The sequence below is a fragment of the Aptenodytes forsteri genome, unplaced genomic scaffold (assembly GCF_000699145.1).
Source record: "Aptenodytes forsteri isolate BGI_AS27 unplaced genomic scaffold, ASM69914v1 Scaffold137, whole genome shotgun sequence".
NCBI classification, from domain to species: domain Eukaryota; kingdom Metazoa; phylum Chordata; class Aves; order Sphenisciformes; family Spheniscidae; genus Aptenodytes; species Aptenodytes forsteri.
The window spans coordinates 5,315,998-5,335,094 of NW_008796221.1; the positions used below are offsets into that span (position 1 = coordinate 5,315,998).

The following is a 19,097-nucleotide window of genomic DNA, read 5'->3' on the forward strand; positions in this document are numbered from 1 at the left end:
GGCTCAGAAGCAGCTGAATTCACCCATTTTGGAGCTGGCAGCAGGAGGGGAAGTTGTGTCCTGACCACAGATGCCAGCTTGCGGGGGCAGAGCTCCCATCCACAGCGGGGTCATTGCTAACACCCTGCAAGAGGAGGAGAAGGCCTTTGCTCAGCCCTAACAGCTGCTGAAAGTTGTTGGTTTGGAAAACAGGGCTGGAGGACAGGACCTATTGTGGAAGGACACAGAGAACAGATTGTTCTCTTTTAAATCTGTTTTTATTTGATCTCTCTGTCTGAGGTGGGAGAGGTTGGATACAATTTAGATAATTTGGGTCTCTGAGTGTCTTTTAATCCAAACCTTAAGACTTTACTCAAATGGGCAACTCTGAAACAAACACCTTTGTTCAAGAAACTATGCCGTGAGCAGCAGGATCCATGAAGCCTGGCTTCCTACATCTTTGGGCAGTAAGTCCCCATAGCACCCACATCGCAGTACTCCCAGGTGCCCTCACACCACATCTCAGCCTCGCCTGCAATACCTCCAGGGTCCCCAAATATCCTTCTATCCTTCCTCAGTACATCCAGCTCCTGCTATTGATGCCAGGCCTCCTCACCATAGTCTCTCCAGTTTATGCCGTGTACCTGAGCCATTCCACCTGCTCCTTTTGGCTTGAGTTCTGTGATACTTAACAAATTTGTCATTTTTTCAGTGGCTGATGGAATTAATTATTCTCCTAAGGCAATATTTCACCTGCCTATTTCTATTTGTAAGCTGGTATGGTCTTAAGGGATATATGTTTTCTTCCAATATATAAATCTGGCTGAAATTAAAAGCCATGCAGGACAAATAACTGTCCTTTTGTATGATGGATGACCCTGCATTTTTTTCAAGAGGTTTGCCATATTCCCAGCATGCAGGAGGCAAGTGAGAACTGGGAGAGAATAACAGTTCTTCGATAACAACTGTAGCAGGTTCTTCCTTGGTTTGATTTTTATCAGTCTGTGAAAAGTTTGCATACTTCATTTGTTTTTCAGTCCTCTGAAAACATTTAGGACAGTGGGAAGAGTGCAAAGAAACATTAGACAAGGAGTGTAATATTTCAGTGTTCAGTGAAGCCTTAGGAAGCTGCCCCATGTGCTCTGGGGGTGCAGCCTGTGGACATTTTGATTTTTGATGGAACATTTTCTAGCTTTAGACTAAAGAGACAGATTTTATCCTTCCTTTGTAAGCTGCTTTGTACATTGTGGATGCACCAGTTACATCTCTGTAATTAATATTGGAATTAGTGTTTGTTAAGAAATGGGGTTAATTTGGCTATTTGAGCATTTCTCTGTGCGGGTTGTAAAGCAAATACAGAGGATGAGGTTCCAGATTCTCATATGGTCCAGCTCATCCACAGCTGCTGCAACGTCCTTTGGGAACAGTGGGCAGCTAAAGCAGGTTAGAGCAGGCTGCTCAAATCTTAACTGGGAAACGGATAGCGATACAGATGGCACGAGAGCAGTGAACTGAAAAGGTGGCCCTAAAATCATCATTTTCTATTACTTAGGATCTTTTAAAACTAACGTTGTTTTCATGTTAGGATCTCATATGCTGGTGATTTTACTCCTTTGGATTTTAAGTGGTTTTAAGTTTTCACTGTACTAATAAAATAGCTGAATTTTATGTAAAAATTTATCACATCAGAAAACCCCAGAGCATCAACTACCTGCAAACTCTCGATTTTCTGGAATCATGCAAACCCCTTGGCACTTCTGGTGGATATTCTGAAATACACCACCATAAACTCAAGGATAGGGAGAATCAATATCACAGTATGTACGCGAAGTGTTGGACATAATGAACTGGTTAATTCTTTTGTGCTATGAAAAGCAGTTCTCAAAATAAGTGTTGTTTAATCTGATTAGATGCAAACCTTGCTTTCATTTCTTTGCTTTTACCTGACATGCAAAACCTTAGAATCATGGGACTGCAGGATAATGCAGACTGGTAGGGACCTCAGGAGGTCTCTAGTCCAACATCCTGCTCAAAACAGGGTCAGACCAGGTTGCTCAGGGCTTTAATCCAGTTGGGTCTTAAAATACGGCAGCAATGGAGAGGAACTGCACAACCTCCCTTGGCTGGCTGCTGTCAGGTCCCCCCTAAAGTCACCTCTTCTCCAGGCTGAATGAGCCCTGGTCCCTCAGCCTCTCCTCGCAGGGATGGTGCTCCAGCCCTGACTATCTTGGTGGCCTCTGCTGAACTCACCCCAGTTGATCAGCACTGTCAAACTTGAGTAGTACTCATTGTTAGGAAAAGGATCATACTCAGTGTAGAAGCATGTAGGAAATAACTATGTGCTGCAAGTCCTTTTACTTAATGCATGTATGTCCCTTTAGAGATGTCAGGTAATTTGAAAATCTACAGTAAGCTGTAACATTTCTTGCTGTGATACAGGCAAAGACAAAGTCTTTTTTGTTCTTGAAGGAAACTTTAGGTGATTGAATGATATCTTGATTGAATATAGGCTTTAGAAGACTACACAAGCAAAATTTGGGAAAAACAGTATTTTTTATACAAAAAAGATGTAATAAATTCATTAGCTTAGGGCTAAATATAGATTTTAAATACTTATAAATATGCAATGCCTTAAAAACCTAAAATCCATACAATCAATGTTTCACTAGATAATAAAGTACAATAGATTGCAAAACCTAAGACAAGGACAGCACGCTCTCCCAAACACTGAAAAAGGTGGAAAACAGAAACCTAGTTGTTGGCACTGTGTCGGTAGAGAGACAATGGATCTATTATTTATGTGAGCTGGCTGTGAGCTGACTGCTTGGCAGATGCCACTGCAATAACCCTTTATTTAAATTGTAGAAAAAATAGAATTTGCTTTCCTTTATAATCACACAATGCAAAATACTAATGAAAATGTTGGATTTCCTGTAGCTGAGAAGAAAGTATTGCCCTAATCTGCTTTCAGTCAGCAAGAAGCTCTAATCATTCCAGTCACATAAAACTAGATAGAATTAAAAAACCCATCTCTTTATTCTCTGATACAAGGGAAAGGAGGATGAAAATGTTTATATACAGTTTAAAATGGTAATTCTTACTTTTTTCCTCTTTCATAATGCGTATTTACTGTTCTGTTGTATCCCTCTTTTGTACTCACACCTTGTAACCAAACAAAAGTTTGGTGGTTTTTAGGACTACAAAAGAAAGTTCTTATAAACTGTAAAGTGTAGGGGCCAGAGCTGCCTGTGCACCCTTCTGCTTCCAGTGCTGTAATCTTAGATCCATTCTCTGTAATACAGACTATAATTATATGTTAATCTCATTTATTTTTCTACTTGAGGACATTTGTTTTATTCAAATCTTGGTTAAAGAAAGCACTTAAATGGGTGCTTAAATCAATCCCTAGTCAGACCAGCACTTCCTAAGGGTATACAGCCTAGCATAGGTTTCTATGTTAAACCATAAAAAATTAAATCCGCTTCATCTTGGGCTGATGTTACCATTTAACATTCCTCCCCTTATATTTACCCCAAATCATCATATTGTCTCTCAAGCATATAACTTTTTATTTTTAAATGCCAAAGAGCAACAACAAAATCTGCCTTATGTCTTATAAGTGTCTTGTAAGTATGCGCCGGACCACGTATACAGTCAAAAATGTACACATCAGGCCAACACACAGGAGTGTGCATGGACCACTGCACACTTTAAAAGTGCCTTGTTTGAAGTGTGGTTGAAGTTGTAGGTTTTAAAAATGACTGTTTTGCATGGGGTGCGCTGAATGAGAGAAAAGTTCTGCAAAACCAGCTGCATGCAGGTTGGGTCTGGCAACATTACAATTAGCTTTTTAGAGTGCATAGATAGTGCATGAGAGGGAGAAATAGCCTGTCTCTGCAGACAGTGTGTTTTATCCCAACCCAGTGTCAGTTTCTGCCAGCCTTACCAATGTTTTGATGCGTGCTTCACTGATGGCAATGTGGTGTCAGGTAAAGCTAGTCGATATGGGTACACATGCGCTTGCTTCCATAGGCAGAAATGCACACATGTGGCTTTAAATGTTGGTTTAATACCAAAGATATTTGCAAAAGGGGATTTTGATTTCTTTTCTTGGTGTTTATTGGCTCTTGCTGAGAAGGCTTTTGACATTTGCTCTGCATTTTCTGTCTCTTAGACTTTATTATTATTTTCAAAAAAATTTTAACAGAATTTTAATTTTAACATGGCTATTCAGTGCACCCTTAGGTTGACTCTTGAGTCCCTTTCCCCACGTGGGAAGTCCCCAGAGATAAATTCAGAGACAAGAGAGAAAGTGAGGTGGCTCTTGTTCATCTTGCATTTACTCTATATGAAGGCAAAGGAGTCTTAACTCACCAATGAAGTAAGCCAGGAGCATAATTTATGAATGTGAACCACAAACTTTAGCCTGGCACAGCTGCCCCAAATGAAGTGATTGCTCTTTGCTCTCTAACACATACCCTAGCTTTTGCTGGCCATTTTAATCCTTTCCCTCTGAAGTCTTTTCACCTCTGATCGAGGTTTTTAGAGCAAGCGTGCTAATTCTAGTCTCCTGAACAAACATTACATAAATAATTACATCTTACTTGCCAAATTTCCCCAGCAGTTTCAGCTGAATATGGTCAAGACAGATGACTGAAACTGAAAAAACAACTTAGAGGCATTTAACCAGTAGCTGAAAGCCTCCCACCCAAGCACCTTCTGGACCAACAGCCACGAGTGCTCTGTGCATTTTCCCTGCTGGCCCCGACACAGGTGCCATCTCCCAGTTGGGTTTAATATTGGTCTTGGCTGCTGTTGGAAGAAATTGTCACTGGAGGTTTCAGCCATGGCAGGAGACACAGGCTAAAACGCACACCAGCCTGGCCTCACCTCCTGCCGCGCACAGTAAATAGTCATTAAACCGCCTTTGCAGGGCACTGTGTTTCATACTCCCACCAAGAAAGACTGGAGACACTTGCCCTGTGCACTTACTCTCCAGAAGGCTTATTCCTCATCTTGCTTTTGAATTTATTTTATTTGGAGACTCGTTAATTAGATGGTATTTGGGGGGTGTGGTGTGTATTTTTTTTTAAAAAAGACAACTAAACCAGGACAAGCAGAGATGGTCATGCAAATTTAATAATGCATTAAAAGCCACACAGTTTATTTGCCTAAAGAGGGCAAATATCTCCCCTGGCCTCCGGGCAGTGCTGCCGTACATCCTTCCCACATGTGGAGCAGGCAGAGCCAGGCAGCACAGGCAGTGTCCATGCATGGCTCAGTCCCACGTACCCTCCTGCCCTGCTGTGCTCTCCCAAGCTGAAACACTTGCTTTAATATGCAGCTTGTTAATGAAAGTGTGTTAGCAATGCATGTGAATCCAATGTGAAATTCAAAACACCTCAATATAAAACCATGACAGCAATTATTTGGTATGCATTGCTTTGTTTTCTGTTCCAGCCCAGGCTTGTCAGATGCCCAGCACCAACCATCTCCCCCGCAGCAGCAGGGAGGGAGCACAGTTCGTGCTGTCAGTGGATCAGGCCTGATTTGGGGGAACAGCACTGTGGGGTTTGGGAGGAACGATCTCAGCTTAGTATAGACAGTCACTGATTTCCCTGAAGCTGGCATTGTGGATGTCACCCTAAATTTCCTCCAGTGGAAGCAGTCACAGACCATTGCGTACAGATATGCAATGCAGCTGGTAGCAGCGGGCACAGGGTTAAACTCTACTAGTGCAGGTGAAAAAATAACCTCGTTTTCCTTGGTCCTGTTGAAAACCTTTTTGGGGGTGTCATGAGATGAAGTATTTTACTGTAGGAAACCTGAGTCTTTTCCCAAATCCCTCCCAAATGAATTTGTCCCAGTGCCTTCCCTCACCAGGGAAAGGCGCAGATGTCAAGCACCCCTGTAAGGGCATAGTGAGTGCCAGGTGTGCAAACATCAGAGCACAAACAGATGTTGACAGCTTCAGGGGAAGGCCTGAGACAGGTCCTCTGCTCCTAGGAGCACAGCTCAGTGTGCTGCATCTAATCAAGAGGAGGCTGAAGGGACGTCTCTCTATCTACAGGTTCATGAATATATGGAAGTGTCTCTGGATTGCTTTCTCCCAAATCACCCAGAACGATTTGTGTCATTGCACAGGGGAAAAATTGATATTACCTAGGCTGTATGTTCAGAGGAGCTGGCAACGCTGCACTCGAATAAAGTGTTTTTAAGCTTGTTAGCACTTGAGCAGGGTGGCAATTCAAGTCCTCTTTCACAGGTGACATAGATTATATATAGTTCAAGTAGAGAATCAGCAAGTCATATTTCTTTTTTTGCTTTTTAGTGACAGACAATCTAAAAGTCTTTATTGGCACCCAATTTCAACTTGAATAGTTGTGGTTTAAGAAGCAAAACTCTTTACAGAATTGCTGTAACGGAAGCGTGGGGTTAGTAATGCCTTGAACTGACAGCGAGCCTTGACACCTGATATAGTCTTCTTGTGTTCAGACCTCTTTCTTCCTCTGTCAGCAGTTTATCTCCTCTTGTGACTTTTAAAAATGAATTTTCCTCTCTCTTGCATAGCCCCAAGCAGACAAATACATCTAGGCTAATGGAAGTGTGAAGTTAATATAAAGAGGAATCTTATTATCTCTAAGTTGTTTTTCTTTCTAAGCTCTCACTTACCATGTCAGGATGTTCCTGTTCCCTCCCATTTTTCTTTTATTTCTCACCCCTTCGGAAAGATTCGCTCCTAGTGAGGAATTACCTCTGGGGACACAAGGAGCATGCATCTTGCCTTTTGGCTGACTGACAGGTTAGATTTGATTAGTCACTTGCCCTTTAGCTGGAAATAAATAGCATACAATGACAGAGTGGGACTATAGACTGGTGTGGAGTAACACCAATTAATAGTAAGTACCCCTCATCTAAGCAATATTTAACTACATTAAAGACTGTACAGAAAGTTTTGAAAAACAGCATTCAGTTTATTCAGTTAATGAATATACATGTCAAGAAAACAAAACCCCATAATTAACAGTTTAATAATTTTCTTTCTCTAGTAGAGTCTTTTTCAGGCATTGCCAATATTATTTTATTATAATTACTATAAATATTATGTAGTTTTTATACTTGAGTGCCCACATGGAGATGGATATGTTTTTAGATACGTTACATATTTTTAAAAGAGAGAAATCCAAATTCATGATCCTGTTCCGTTAATCTCACCTGTCAGGTAGGAACATCACCAACAAAGAAAGTTCAATACAAAAAAGGTACGTTTTGCACTTCTTTCTAAAAGTAGCTTAGTTCATGCATAATTGCACTGCACTATTGTCATTTGCTCCATGAATAAAGCATAAATACAGAGAAAACCAAGCAGGTAATACTGGTAAACTGACAGTAGCAATAGCCTTAATAATTCTCTGAAGCTGCACTGGCCGGTGCAGAACTCATGCATATGCCCATTGCAAAACTAATGCTAATGTGAGCGTATGCTGTAGGAAGTGGTGCCCTTACTGCACGGCACTGTTGTCCCCAGGGTGCAGATTGCTCCTGCTACGGAGCAGCAGTAATTGGCTCCTAGTCTGCATTATCAAACAAGGGATGATAGACACAGAAAGATGCAGATCATTCAGCTGGCTGCTGGCTCTCTCTCCAAATCCCCCTTTTCTCACACGCATGCAGAGATCCAGTAAACAGTACACAGTTTGGTATTATTGGTATTTGTTTGCATTCAGATGCATACTCGAGCTCCCCTCTGCTTGTGGTCCATGTTTCGAGAGTTTGCTCCTATCTGCCTCATAAAGGAATTTTGTGGTTGCCATCATTGTTGTGTACATCCTGAATTGTATGCCGGGCTGTTGCATAAACAGCATCTCTGAAGTCCCAGTCCACTGCTAATGTAAGTTTTCTTTCTCACTGTCTGCAAAGAGCCCTCTCTTCCACCCTGCCAGCCTAGGGGAGGGATAGAAATGTTGTACAAAATACCTTCTGTGCTTTACATGTGGCATTTTCTTGTATGTGCCCAGGAGCATGGTGAGCCCGTTTTTTTTTTTGCTCAAAACATGGAATTCCAACAATGAAACGTATTTGCAAAACATGTCTGTTCGTGCTGGGTTGGACCCAAAGCTGGCCGTGGGATGCCCTGCATTTCATCTGCTAGAAGAAGTCACCATATCTGGTCCTGTTTGTTAAAGATGCTTGGGCACAAGTTTGATTTTGGAGATTGTTTGGTCCCCTTCTGGCTTGTGTGTCCATATACACCTGTGAGGGAATTTGCAGAAATGCATGTAGTGATCATGCTTTCTTGCATATTCACCACAACAGAGATTTAAGAAAGACTTTAATTCATGCTTTTAAATAAGACTTAAGGTCTCAGCTTTCTTGGCTTTCTTTATGTGCTGGGGTGATGTATTTGTTTTTATTTTACTCTGTACTCAGTATGGTCACTGGTCATGACAGCAGATGAAGAAATGCTAATGAAGAACCACGGCATGATGTTTCGCTGTATTTCACGGAAGTGTTGGAAATCCTAAAATAGTTTCCATGGTGCACATGGTAGGGACTACAACCAAAACCTCACACTGGTAATGCCATCCCAGGACTGTGGCCAAAATACTGTTGCTACATATAAAGCTCAGCTCCAGCTTTACATGTGCCTCTGAAAGTCCAAGCAGCCAGAAAAAGCAATACAGCTCTCCTTCCCACAAGCAGAGGAAGAGAGTGCCCTAAAAACCCTAGGAGCATCAGGTGGCCATAGTTTTGCATTTCTGGACACACACATTGGTGTAAATAGAGCTTTTCTAAATGAGCAGGAAGCAAATTAGATCCTAGAGAAGTTTTCGTTTACTCCTACGTGTACTCTGACAGTTTGCAGATGGGTTTTACCTTAAGAATCCACCATATCTGAAAAATGTAATATTAGATGTGTTACTTCTGTTGTTCTTCCTTGTCAGTGTAACTGGCCTAGTAGCCAAGAAAAAAACTACAAATGTTGACTTTTCTTTTTGGACCATTCCTTTATGCTCCTTCCGAACATTTTCATAAGCAAATGAGGCGTGATCCATTAGAGAGGGCTCACAGTTGGCTGAAAAATCACACTCATAAAGTTACTTTCAATGTTGAACAGAGAGGCTATTTCAAGGAGCTCATATGGATCTATCTTGAGCCCATTAATGTTAATTATTTTTATTACTGACTTGGAGAAAGGATAAAGAACACGTATGAAGTGTGTATTAGTCTAGACAGGTATTGGAAGAACTTTGGCTGCAAGAAATCAGACTTCAAAGGCAACACTGGCAAATACTAAAAGGTTTTAAAATCTCCAAGATAAAACTGAAGCTGTGAAGTACTACACTTAGAAAAGAGGGATGAAATGAGCAATTGGAAATAAAGAATAACTAGCACTGTTAGCATGACAGCTCTGTGGGAGAAAAACAAATCAAATTGCATTGTATCTCTAGCTGATTATAAGAAAACAAAATGACAAATCTTTTTCCGTGGTACATTAGCTGGTCTGTTTGTTGTAGGTCATTAATGGGAAATAATTATTCTTTAGACAAAACTGGTGAGACCTAAAGTAAGAAACTCTATGTGTATCTATAGGCATATCACTTCCTCAAAGATGGAGACAGATTGAGAAAGACCAGAGGAGACCAAGAAAACGGTATGTTGTTCAGAAAGTCAATGGCTAGAGGACAGGCAGTGTGAAGGTACTGGGCTTGTTAATTTGAGAAAAAGAGAGAAAAAAAAAAGAGAATGATGATGATTTCCCAACATAAAAAAAGAAGAAAGTGAGCCACTTTGGTTTCTCTGAACAATGATGGAAATAAAAAGAAAGAACAACTCAGTTGGCAGCAAAACCCAATGCAGCGTACCAAGAAATGTTGTAAGGTCTGCTTTTTTTGGAGATGTTTGACAAAGGTCTGGGGCAGTGAGCTTACTTGTCTCTCCCTTTGTTTCCAGAGAGGATTTCTGGACACCCATTCAAGCTCTACATTTCTATCAGTAGCACATAACAGTACTGCCATTGCTATTGCCTGTTGGATCGTGTGAATATTAATCTCACAGGGCAGCAGCTCTGCGACCATTTCTTCTGTTCTGCCCTGAGACAGGTACATTTTCTCAGGCAGAGTGATGTACTTAGCTTTGCGATATGCTTTCTCTTACTCGTGTCCTTCATTGAATCCCTGTGCTACCAACCTAGCCGTTTTGGTTTAGGAACTTCTCTTTCACTATGCACAGAAACAATCCCTACAAATTATTCTACGAATTTAAAAGAGGGAAGAAAGAAGAGCACAGGAAGAAAGCAGAATGAGATGTCTGATTTGATTAGTCATGCATATAGATATACATATGCATATATAAGTAAGTATACTACATTATTTATTGTTGTCTTTTTTATGTTTACAGGGCTACAGCTACTCATAGGGGCCAAGTTATATTCAAGGATGCCTTAGCACAACAGCTGTGTGAACAGGGAGGTAAGAGGCACCATCATATTAAAAATATCTGGCACATGTGGTTTTCCATTGTACTTGCATGTCAGTGTAACTCATCATGAAAGCTATTCCGTAAAAAACTTAGTGTCAGGATCTTCTTTATATTCTGAAAACTGATACTTTCTTTGGCTTCTTACTTCCCATTAGTTCTCTGGGAAAATCCTCTGTCGTCTCTGCTAAATGTTGGGGAATATACAAAAGTTAAAGTAAATCTTATTGCATTATACACTTACTTGAAATCAGCCTGTAACAACCAACATCTGTTTTTTGTCAAAACCACAAGCTGAGTTTTAACTCTCACTGTATTAACTATAAGCAAAAAACACAATATGCCTGTAGCAAAAGCTTCGTTCACCATCCAGCTCACACGTATCTTTGTGAAGAACCTGCCTTCCCATTTTGTGAAAGTAGGCCATCAAATTTTTGTCTGTCACCTGCAACATTTGATCGTTTTTATAGCTAAACAAAATGTTTGACTTAAGCAAACTTTAAAGATCTAATTGTTTGCACAGCTTATCATGCATATCCTTTTGATGAATAACCTAAAAATAAATGTCCTGTTGTGAGCTGTTTTCTACAAACAGTACACTGCTTTGAACCTGCTTCATTAAAACAGTGGGAAGTAGAGAAGGTATCCATCATTTTTGGTACAGGAGAGAAAGGAATTTCTGTGCTGATCCAGTTTTCTCTGCAAAATTCCAGTGATATTTCCATGTGAAAAGAGACAGCAAAACATGGGCCAACCAGTCTAAAATAAATATTTCAAAATTAGAAATATGTTGTCATATTAGCAAACAGGAGAAAATCCCCCAAAATACATCTTTTGGGGGCATTAGAGCTATAGGGGTTTTTTTTCCTATGAGTTTGGGAATATCTGTGCAATGGCTTGTTATCACTGTTATAAGCTGTTGAACATTATGTCAGGAGCATATATTGAGTTATTCATATAAGGTATGAATAGTACCACCATGATAATGAGGGGAAAGTATTTAAATTTTCAATTTCAGTATTTGAGTTTTCAGTATTTTAATATTTCAATGGGAAGTAGGAAGGGGGATTCAGAGAAGTCACTGAAGATATGAGCTAACAAGCTGGGAAGTTAGAATTAGTTATATTTTGAATGAATTAGAAAAATGTTACATGGGTGCTGGCAATCAGAAGGGAGTGTTAGAACAATCTGGATGGCGGGTGATTCAGCTAGGTGTGTCAATATTTTTACTGTGTGGAAGGAAAAACATCTGGAGAAATTACCAAAATGCATTTGGTATTCAGAAGAGGAGATAAATTGTACCCCCATAATGTGGGTGTGGAAGAGTAGTGTTTTCGTGACTAGTAATAGGGGGTTTGGGAACAGAAGTGCTGGCAGGAACACCATTTGGGATGTGCTAAGAAGGAAGGTGAGGATATCTCACACAGGCTACTCGCTGGATGGACACAAGTCAAGACTGGAAAAATCAATATGCAGAGCCATCAGCATAAAATGGTGAAAAGCCTCATAAGCAGATGAAACTCTCCAAAGCACGGCTGTGTAGTGAGCGCACTGTGGTCAAAGGCAGTCTGTGGTGGCCAGAATAGGTAAGGAAAGGAGAAGGAAGTAAAAGACATATTGATGGCAGAGTGACAGAGAGCCAGAGAGCTGGCAGTGACCAGCACGATGAAAGCTACATGTAAGCAAGCTAAAAGGAAATATATGACTATCAGTGTCAGAACTGGCAGCATTGTCAAGGAGAATATGGACAAAGCAACAAGATTGCTCCCTCCTAGAAGAAAATACCTTGATAAGCAGAGACTAGTGAGCAGAAATCCATCCATACGGGCTTTGACAGTCCTTTCTTCAGACATGCTGTACTGGGATTTTTTAGTAGCAGAGCTGACAGCAGATATTGTAATTCTTTCACCCTTCTCTGCTTTATATTTCTCCAATTTTGGAGCATAACCTAACCTCAAATCACCATTTTAGCAATACTTATGTTGGTTAGAACAATAAGTCGTTACGGTATACTGCGTGCTGTCCCTGAGTTCACAGGGACTCTGCAGGACTAGGAGAAAATGGGATTTGTGTATTGGTTGTGCGTAGAGAATAAAAGATGCTAAGATGTGCCATCCCTGGGCCCTCACTGGCTGCTCAGCCATGACAGTCCCTTTGCCTTCTCCTCCCACCCAACCACTGTTAGCCACATCCTGCACTGCTTCCCTGAAAGGGCCTCCAGCTTCCCCACCTTGTCGTAGTCTCCTGCATCCTCATGACTTTTGTGTTACCCATGGTTTTCCCATCAATTCTCTTTGCTTTATATAGTCACTTCAGAGACTTTGTGGATTTGTGTCCTCCAAAATATTTGATATTGTTGTGTAACTCTGAAAACATCAGGTTTGACTTAGTCAAGGATCACCCAGAGGTACTGCTTTATGAGCAGTTCACAGTGTATGACAGACATGTAATTAGTCATCATATTTCCCTATAATATTGATGTGCAAGCTTCTCAGAGGTTCTCTTGGTCCTTCTCTATCCTTTATTGGGTTCAATTTTGGGCCCCTCACTACAAGAAGAACATTGAGGTGCTGGAGCATGTCCAAAGAAGCTCAACGAAGCTGGTGAAGGGTCTAGAGAACAAGCCTTATGAGGAGCGGCTGAGGGAACTAGGGTTGTTTAGCCTGGAGAAAAGGAGGCTGAGGGGAGACCTCATCGCTCTCTACAACTACCTGAAAGGAGGTTGTAGCGAGGTGGGTGTCGGTCTCTTCTCCCAAGTAACCAGTGATAGGACAAGAGGAAACAGCCTCGAGTTGCGCCAGGGGAGGTTTAGATTGGGTATTGGGAAAAATTTCTTCACCGAAAGGGTTGTCAAGCATTGGAACAGGCTGCCCAGGGAAGTGGTTGGGTCACCATCCCCGGAGGTATTTAAAAGATGTCTAGGTGTGGTGCTTAGGGACATGGTTTAGTGGTAGACTTGGCAGTGCTAGGTTAACAGTTGGATTCGATGATCTTAAAGGTCTTTTCCAACCTAAATGATTCTATGATTCTCTCAGATTTTTATCCTCACCGAGGCCTCTCCCCTTAGTTTCCTAGCTTGGCCACAGTTTTCCTGACCCAGGTAGTCAACCACCCTGTTGCCCATTGCCCTTCCTCCCATCCATTCCAGCACCAGGCTTTCCTCTGCCCTTTTGTTCTTATTTTTTCAGCAGACAATGTGCCCCTAACCAGTGCGTACTATTATAGCTCTTCTACTATTAGGATTAATTTTCCTATTCAAATAAAGGATGCTTTCTTTGAAGCAAACCTCACTTCTTTTATTCCATGAAGACAATCACAGTTTCATCAATACTATTAATGTAAACATAGGATTCTTTCAGAAATAATTAGTGAATTTATTTACATGCATATATCATAGTAAGATATATGCAAACCAGCAAGGTAGATTGACGTAAATGGAGTTTTATGGTCTGTTTCTGGCCCTAAACATTACTGTACTGAAATGCTGTAGTGAATGATGTGACATATTAAGTAAAGAAAATAAAACCGCAGGGCAACTTCATAGATTTATTACAGGATATCTTTTTAATATGTATGTTCGCTTGAGATGGTATCAGACTTCATAACAACTAGTACAAAGGATATACATGAAGCAAGGAATCTCAGAAATCATGTTCACTGTGGCTGTCCACCCTCAGATGTGCATTAGTAAATCTTAATAGAGTTGATGGTATTTGTACAGTGAAAGGCAAGTGTAGTTCCTATTTGGAAGAGAATTAGAGGATGATAAAGGGCAGTGTTAAGGGATGGCAATGCCAAACAAGCAGCTCTATGTGTAATGTAAATGGAATAAGGAATGAAGCATAGGGAAAGACACCAGAGAAAGTAAAATAATCACTTGAAAAGCTGTGTGTTCAGCATATAATAAATATTTTAGGAAGCTAGTGAGATCTTTGAGAACTGATGTAAGCTTTAAAATTTATAAGAATTTTATTGGATATTGAAGAAAGGAGACATAAAGATTATCAGACAAAAGAGTTAACCCAGCACAAATAGGCAAGAAAACAAAAGCTGTATAAGCCAAGATAGAAAAGATAGATGTCTTATAAATACTTTTAAGGACAAATAAGGATGTTAATGACTGACGATATTCTTGCCATTAATAATATCTTTTAATAACAATATCTTTAACTTGTTGATCTAATAGCAAAATAAATGGAAAATAAGGTAAACTTATTATTGTGCAGATTGATTCATATTTATTCCTGGCTTGAGTAGAACAAAAATCATACATTAATAAACAGTAGCATAATTAAAATGGAGTTGGCAAGATATCAGACCCAGCTGCATTGCACTGTAGAACTCAAAAGAGTTTAGGTCTGTATGAAAACAACAATGCTGCTGGGAGGAACAGCTCGCGGTGCAGGAATGGATACAGCCGGCAGTCACGTCATGCAACCCCGCCTGCCTTTACTGCATCAAGTAGTTTTAAAGGGTTAAGGAGACCATGTTCCTGGTATACTATGTAACTTTGGACCAGTACTACAACAGTTCTTTGGAATAAGGACCATACTGGGAGATTTGTAAGCATGTACTTTAATTCTGACTGATTAGAGAAGAATCTCTGAACAGTACGACCTAAGAGATGGAAAAGATGAAGGATGTTGTTCCCTCAGAGTGCAGAATCATTCCTTTCAGCATAGTTCCCAGAATTTTATACAATCTCATACTCAATGCTACAAATTATAGGATTGGGATTCCTTTCTTATGAAACCACTCTACGGTCTGACAGATGTCTCCATATGAAAGTAAATCCTTACGATTGGCCCAGACTCTCTTTTATTTGATAGCTTCTGCCTGAATATTTGTGGAAGACCTTTTAGGCCTATTTTGTATCTTGTAAATATGGATTTAAGAACACTCTGAAAAACAAATGCAAAACAGATTGCAGGCTCTCAGGCTTGACCAGAGCAGTATTTTACAGAACAGAAGACTGGAGTTCAGAGCTGACGTATTGTTCCTTGGCTTATATGTCAGTGAGAATAATGCAGCCCTCGGGCAACACACTGACTCTCTCTAGGGGGATGTTCAGCCTCTATCATTCAATAGCAATTTTGTTTACTAGTAGAGAGAAAGTATTGGCAGGAGTCTAAATAAAAGCGTTCATTTTCTTTTTCATCTTCATCTGGCTGCTAATGACAAGGAGATTAGACTTTTTCATAATCTGCAAAATAGAATACATCACTTTCCACATCTCATTTGTGATGAATTGTTGAGCAACAGCTAATGGCTGCTGGCTGTTGAACTCTGAGCATGGTGTTTGTCTGGGAGCATTTGAGCATTTGAGTTTCTGTAATTCACTTTTCTTTTATATTTTTAAAAAAAGTCCAGGGTTCTGCAAAAAAAAAAAAAAAATCTATTTATTTTCCAGTGAGTTTTAGGAATGTTTTCTTATGCTGTATTCCCTACCTATCTCTGTATACACACTTGACCCCGCAGATCTATGGAATATCAGTGTCAATAGTACAAACTGATGTTGCTGGAACATGTGTTTAATCTGCATTATGTTAGCTCTTTTTTTCTGAATGGAGACTGGTTTTGCTTAACAGTTAGCCATCACCATGTTTAATGATTTTGGTTCTTATTTTTCCACTGACATTAGACCATCACCAAATCTTGTTTCCCTCCTCATATTCCAGCTCCTCTATCTGAAGATGACATTCCCTTCCCACTTCTCTCGTATTTCCCTCCCTTCCAGTTTAACCAAAACAGGGCATATTTTTCTATTGGTTTAACCTTTCAGTAGCCTTACTTCATCCACAGAAAATTTTAACCTTTTATTCCAAAAGATGCCTTCATTCTCCCTCATCCCATTGACACAGAGCCCCACAATGACCCCATTGACTTCTGAATTCCCCATTACTTTCCTCAAGTTTCTCACGCTTCCAGTTTGACTGTGGCCTTTCTCTCTCTGAATCACTTTGTATTGTGTACTTTCTTCTGTGCTTTTCCTTACCAAAGGGATTGCCTTGTCTTACAAGGCAAGCATCCTACATTTCCTTACGTTTTCTCATATTGTATTTGCTCATGCCTTTTACATTGTGAACTCTGCTGAGCTCCATTTCCATTCTTTGCTTAGTACAATTAATCTCTTGTAAAGCTCTGTATATACCCAGAGTGCTAGTTAAAAATCAAATAATAAATTCATTTACTTTACTTTTTAAAAAAGAAGTTACATTTTCATTCAAGCTAAGATGCATTTTGGAGCTACACAAATACTGATTCTGAATTTAAAACCATCCAACCAAGTGCCTAAGGAACGTCTAAGAAAGTGAATCGTGGTTTAAAATATGAACTAAGATAGCCTTTTTTCCCCCTCTCAGTCTGAAGTATTGTATATTTTTTTTTTAATTGTAAATGTTTTATATCTTTGCCTTGTATAGCTATTCCGCACCATATCATTTTTTTTAACTTTGTCATGTTATGCAAGGAAACTGCATTTGACTTCAGCCACATTGTGTGGCCTACTGTACAATCCATATTGTTTTAACAAAAGTGGCTCTATAAACTGATAAAAAAGGCAGATCTGGAAATATTTTAAAACTACTGCAGTTGTTTTTGTGTGATGTTCTAAATTTCTGTTATTTTGGGGACCTTAACTACAACACCTGAAGATGAACACAGTGCTGTTTTGCAATGAAATATAAAATGTAATACAGAAATTATTCATAGGGAGATTGAAGTCTAGGTTTATCACTCATTAAATGGTACCTTCACAGTCTTTTGTCATATTCAGCTCTGGAATTTGAATTACAAATTAGATGAAGGAATACCTGAGGCAAAAATGCTTGGGCTTCTCAGATCCTGTAGAGATTTGGGAAACATAACCCCTCTTCAACACAGTCTTTATTTCTAAGAACAATATTTTGTCCAACATTAAGTGTTTTCTTAACTCCACCTTTAGTTTTTTAAATGAATGATCAGTAGCACTAGTATGTTTCTGCACAAGTTCCTTCATTTCAGTCCATTGGTAAGCAGTTTTGGTTTGCAATACACTATGCATACAACTGAAAAGCTGTTTTAGGAAAAATTCTCAGATCCCAATTTTGTATTCTTTAATCACATAAACAGCTAGTTATATAAATAAAATGCTGAAATCAAAGGAGTTTGCAAATTTAAAGAATCCAAGTTTGTGCTATACCTGTGCCTTTTGGCTGAATGCTGAAATTTTGCATAATAACTTTAGAAAGTATCATTAGTGATTGTGTGTATCCTGGGCTGGACTGCTTTCCACACAAAGCCTCTTCCAAAGAGCGATGCCAAGTGACCTGAGATGAATGACAATCTAATCTTTTATTTTCATTTTCAGGTCTGAACTGCTCTCATTGGAGAGGAAGGTCTTTTTCAATTGAGTTACTCTCAAGGGCTAATGAAATTTGCTTGGCCAGCTAATGAGTCTGCCCATGACGTGGCCTGACACGACCATCCTCCTCATAGATGAGCACTGGCAGAGTGGCTCTCAGCCACACCTGTCCTTGCAGTGGATCATCCCTTAATGATGATCTGGAGCTAATGAAAAGGGGTAATGCAGAGCATCAGAGACAGAGGTCTTATTTTAAGCTTAACATCCTACAACATCAGGAGTATTTCAAATCCCATGCCATAATGTACTTCTACAGGTAAAATCCAGAACAGCTTGCATTGCTCGATCTGGGAAATAATTCAGTTAATCCAGGTTAATCCATTTCTTCTGTGCAAAGAGGTTTTAAAAGTTTTCTAGAGAAGTATATACATACGTCCATGGAGAAAAACAATGCCTGGGACTGCAAGGGACAAATGCAGTCTTTTCCTGTGTAGTATCCACCAGTGCAGCCCAGAGTTATCCTGGAGGCAGTGCCAAGCTTAATGTGCAATTGGAGCTGTGTTGCTCCAGATCTTGTACCATCATGATGAGAGGTCTTGGCCATTGCTAGAGTCATTATTGGCATTTCTGCTGGGGAAGACAAGATGGCATTGATAAGTTTCTTGTATAAAAAATACAGCAAGTTAGCCACATAAAGAAAAAAAGATTTCATATTTCTGCATGTCTGTGATTTCAATTCAGCATCAGACTCTTAAGAATGCCTTTGCTCTTCACTGCAGTAAAGCTTTCAGTGGTTCTGTGGTCATTTTCAGCATTGTCTATATATATATAAGGTTAGTGGATGGAGTAAAACCTGTCAGTCTCCCAAGTTGTAAGTCAGTTAAATCAAAGGTTTCTGTCTAAGTTAAATCCAGACTGCTTGCCATCCTCTTCTGGTCTGCAGATACCTCAGTTGTTTCTTGCTCAGTCTTCTTAATCACCAACTTCCCCATGAAGTGTTGCAATTTCATTACAGAATGTCACGTCTCCATGCAAACCCAGTGTTTAAGGAGAAAACAGGAAGAGAAAAACAAAATTCTTGAGATTTGTGTTGGACTTTCTATTCAGATTACTATGTGTGAGGGCTTTAGATAGATTGCTGCATTCATTTTTATGTTTATTTTTAATCTATTTTTAATTTGTCAGATGTTATGACAGAAATTGCAGTACTTCAGTAATTTTTTGCAAATATGCTGAAGAAATCAGGAGTACTGATACAATTTAGGTCAGTGCCCAACAAGAAACACAGAGTCATCAA

The 19,097-nt window shown here is 39.8% G+C and overlaps 1 protein-coding gene across 1 annotated transcript in view; it reads left to right on the forward strand.

The window, feature by feature from the left end:
* The window catches only part of RELN (reelin), a 309,109-nt gene that overhangs the window by 118,691 nt on the left and 171,321 nt on the right, over window positions 1–19,097 (forward strand). Inside the window, exon 5 of the mRNA XM_009289098.2 lies at window positions 10,381–10,451. Coding sequence (XP_009287373.1) covers window positions 10,381–10,451 — 71 coding nt within the window. The remainder of the gene's footprint in view (window positions 1–10,380; window positions 10,452–19,097) is intronic.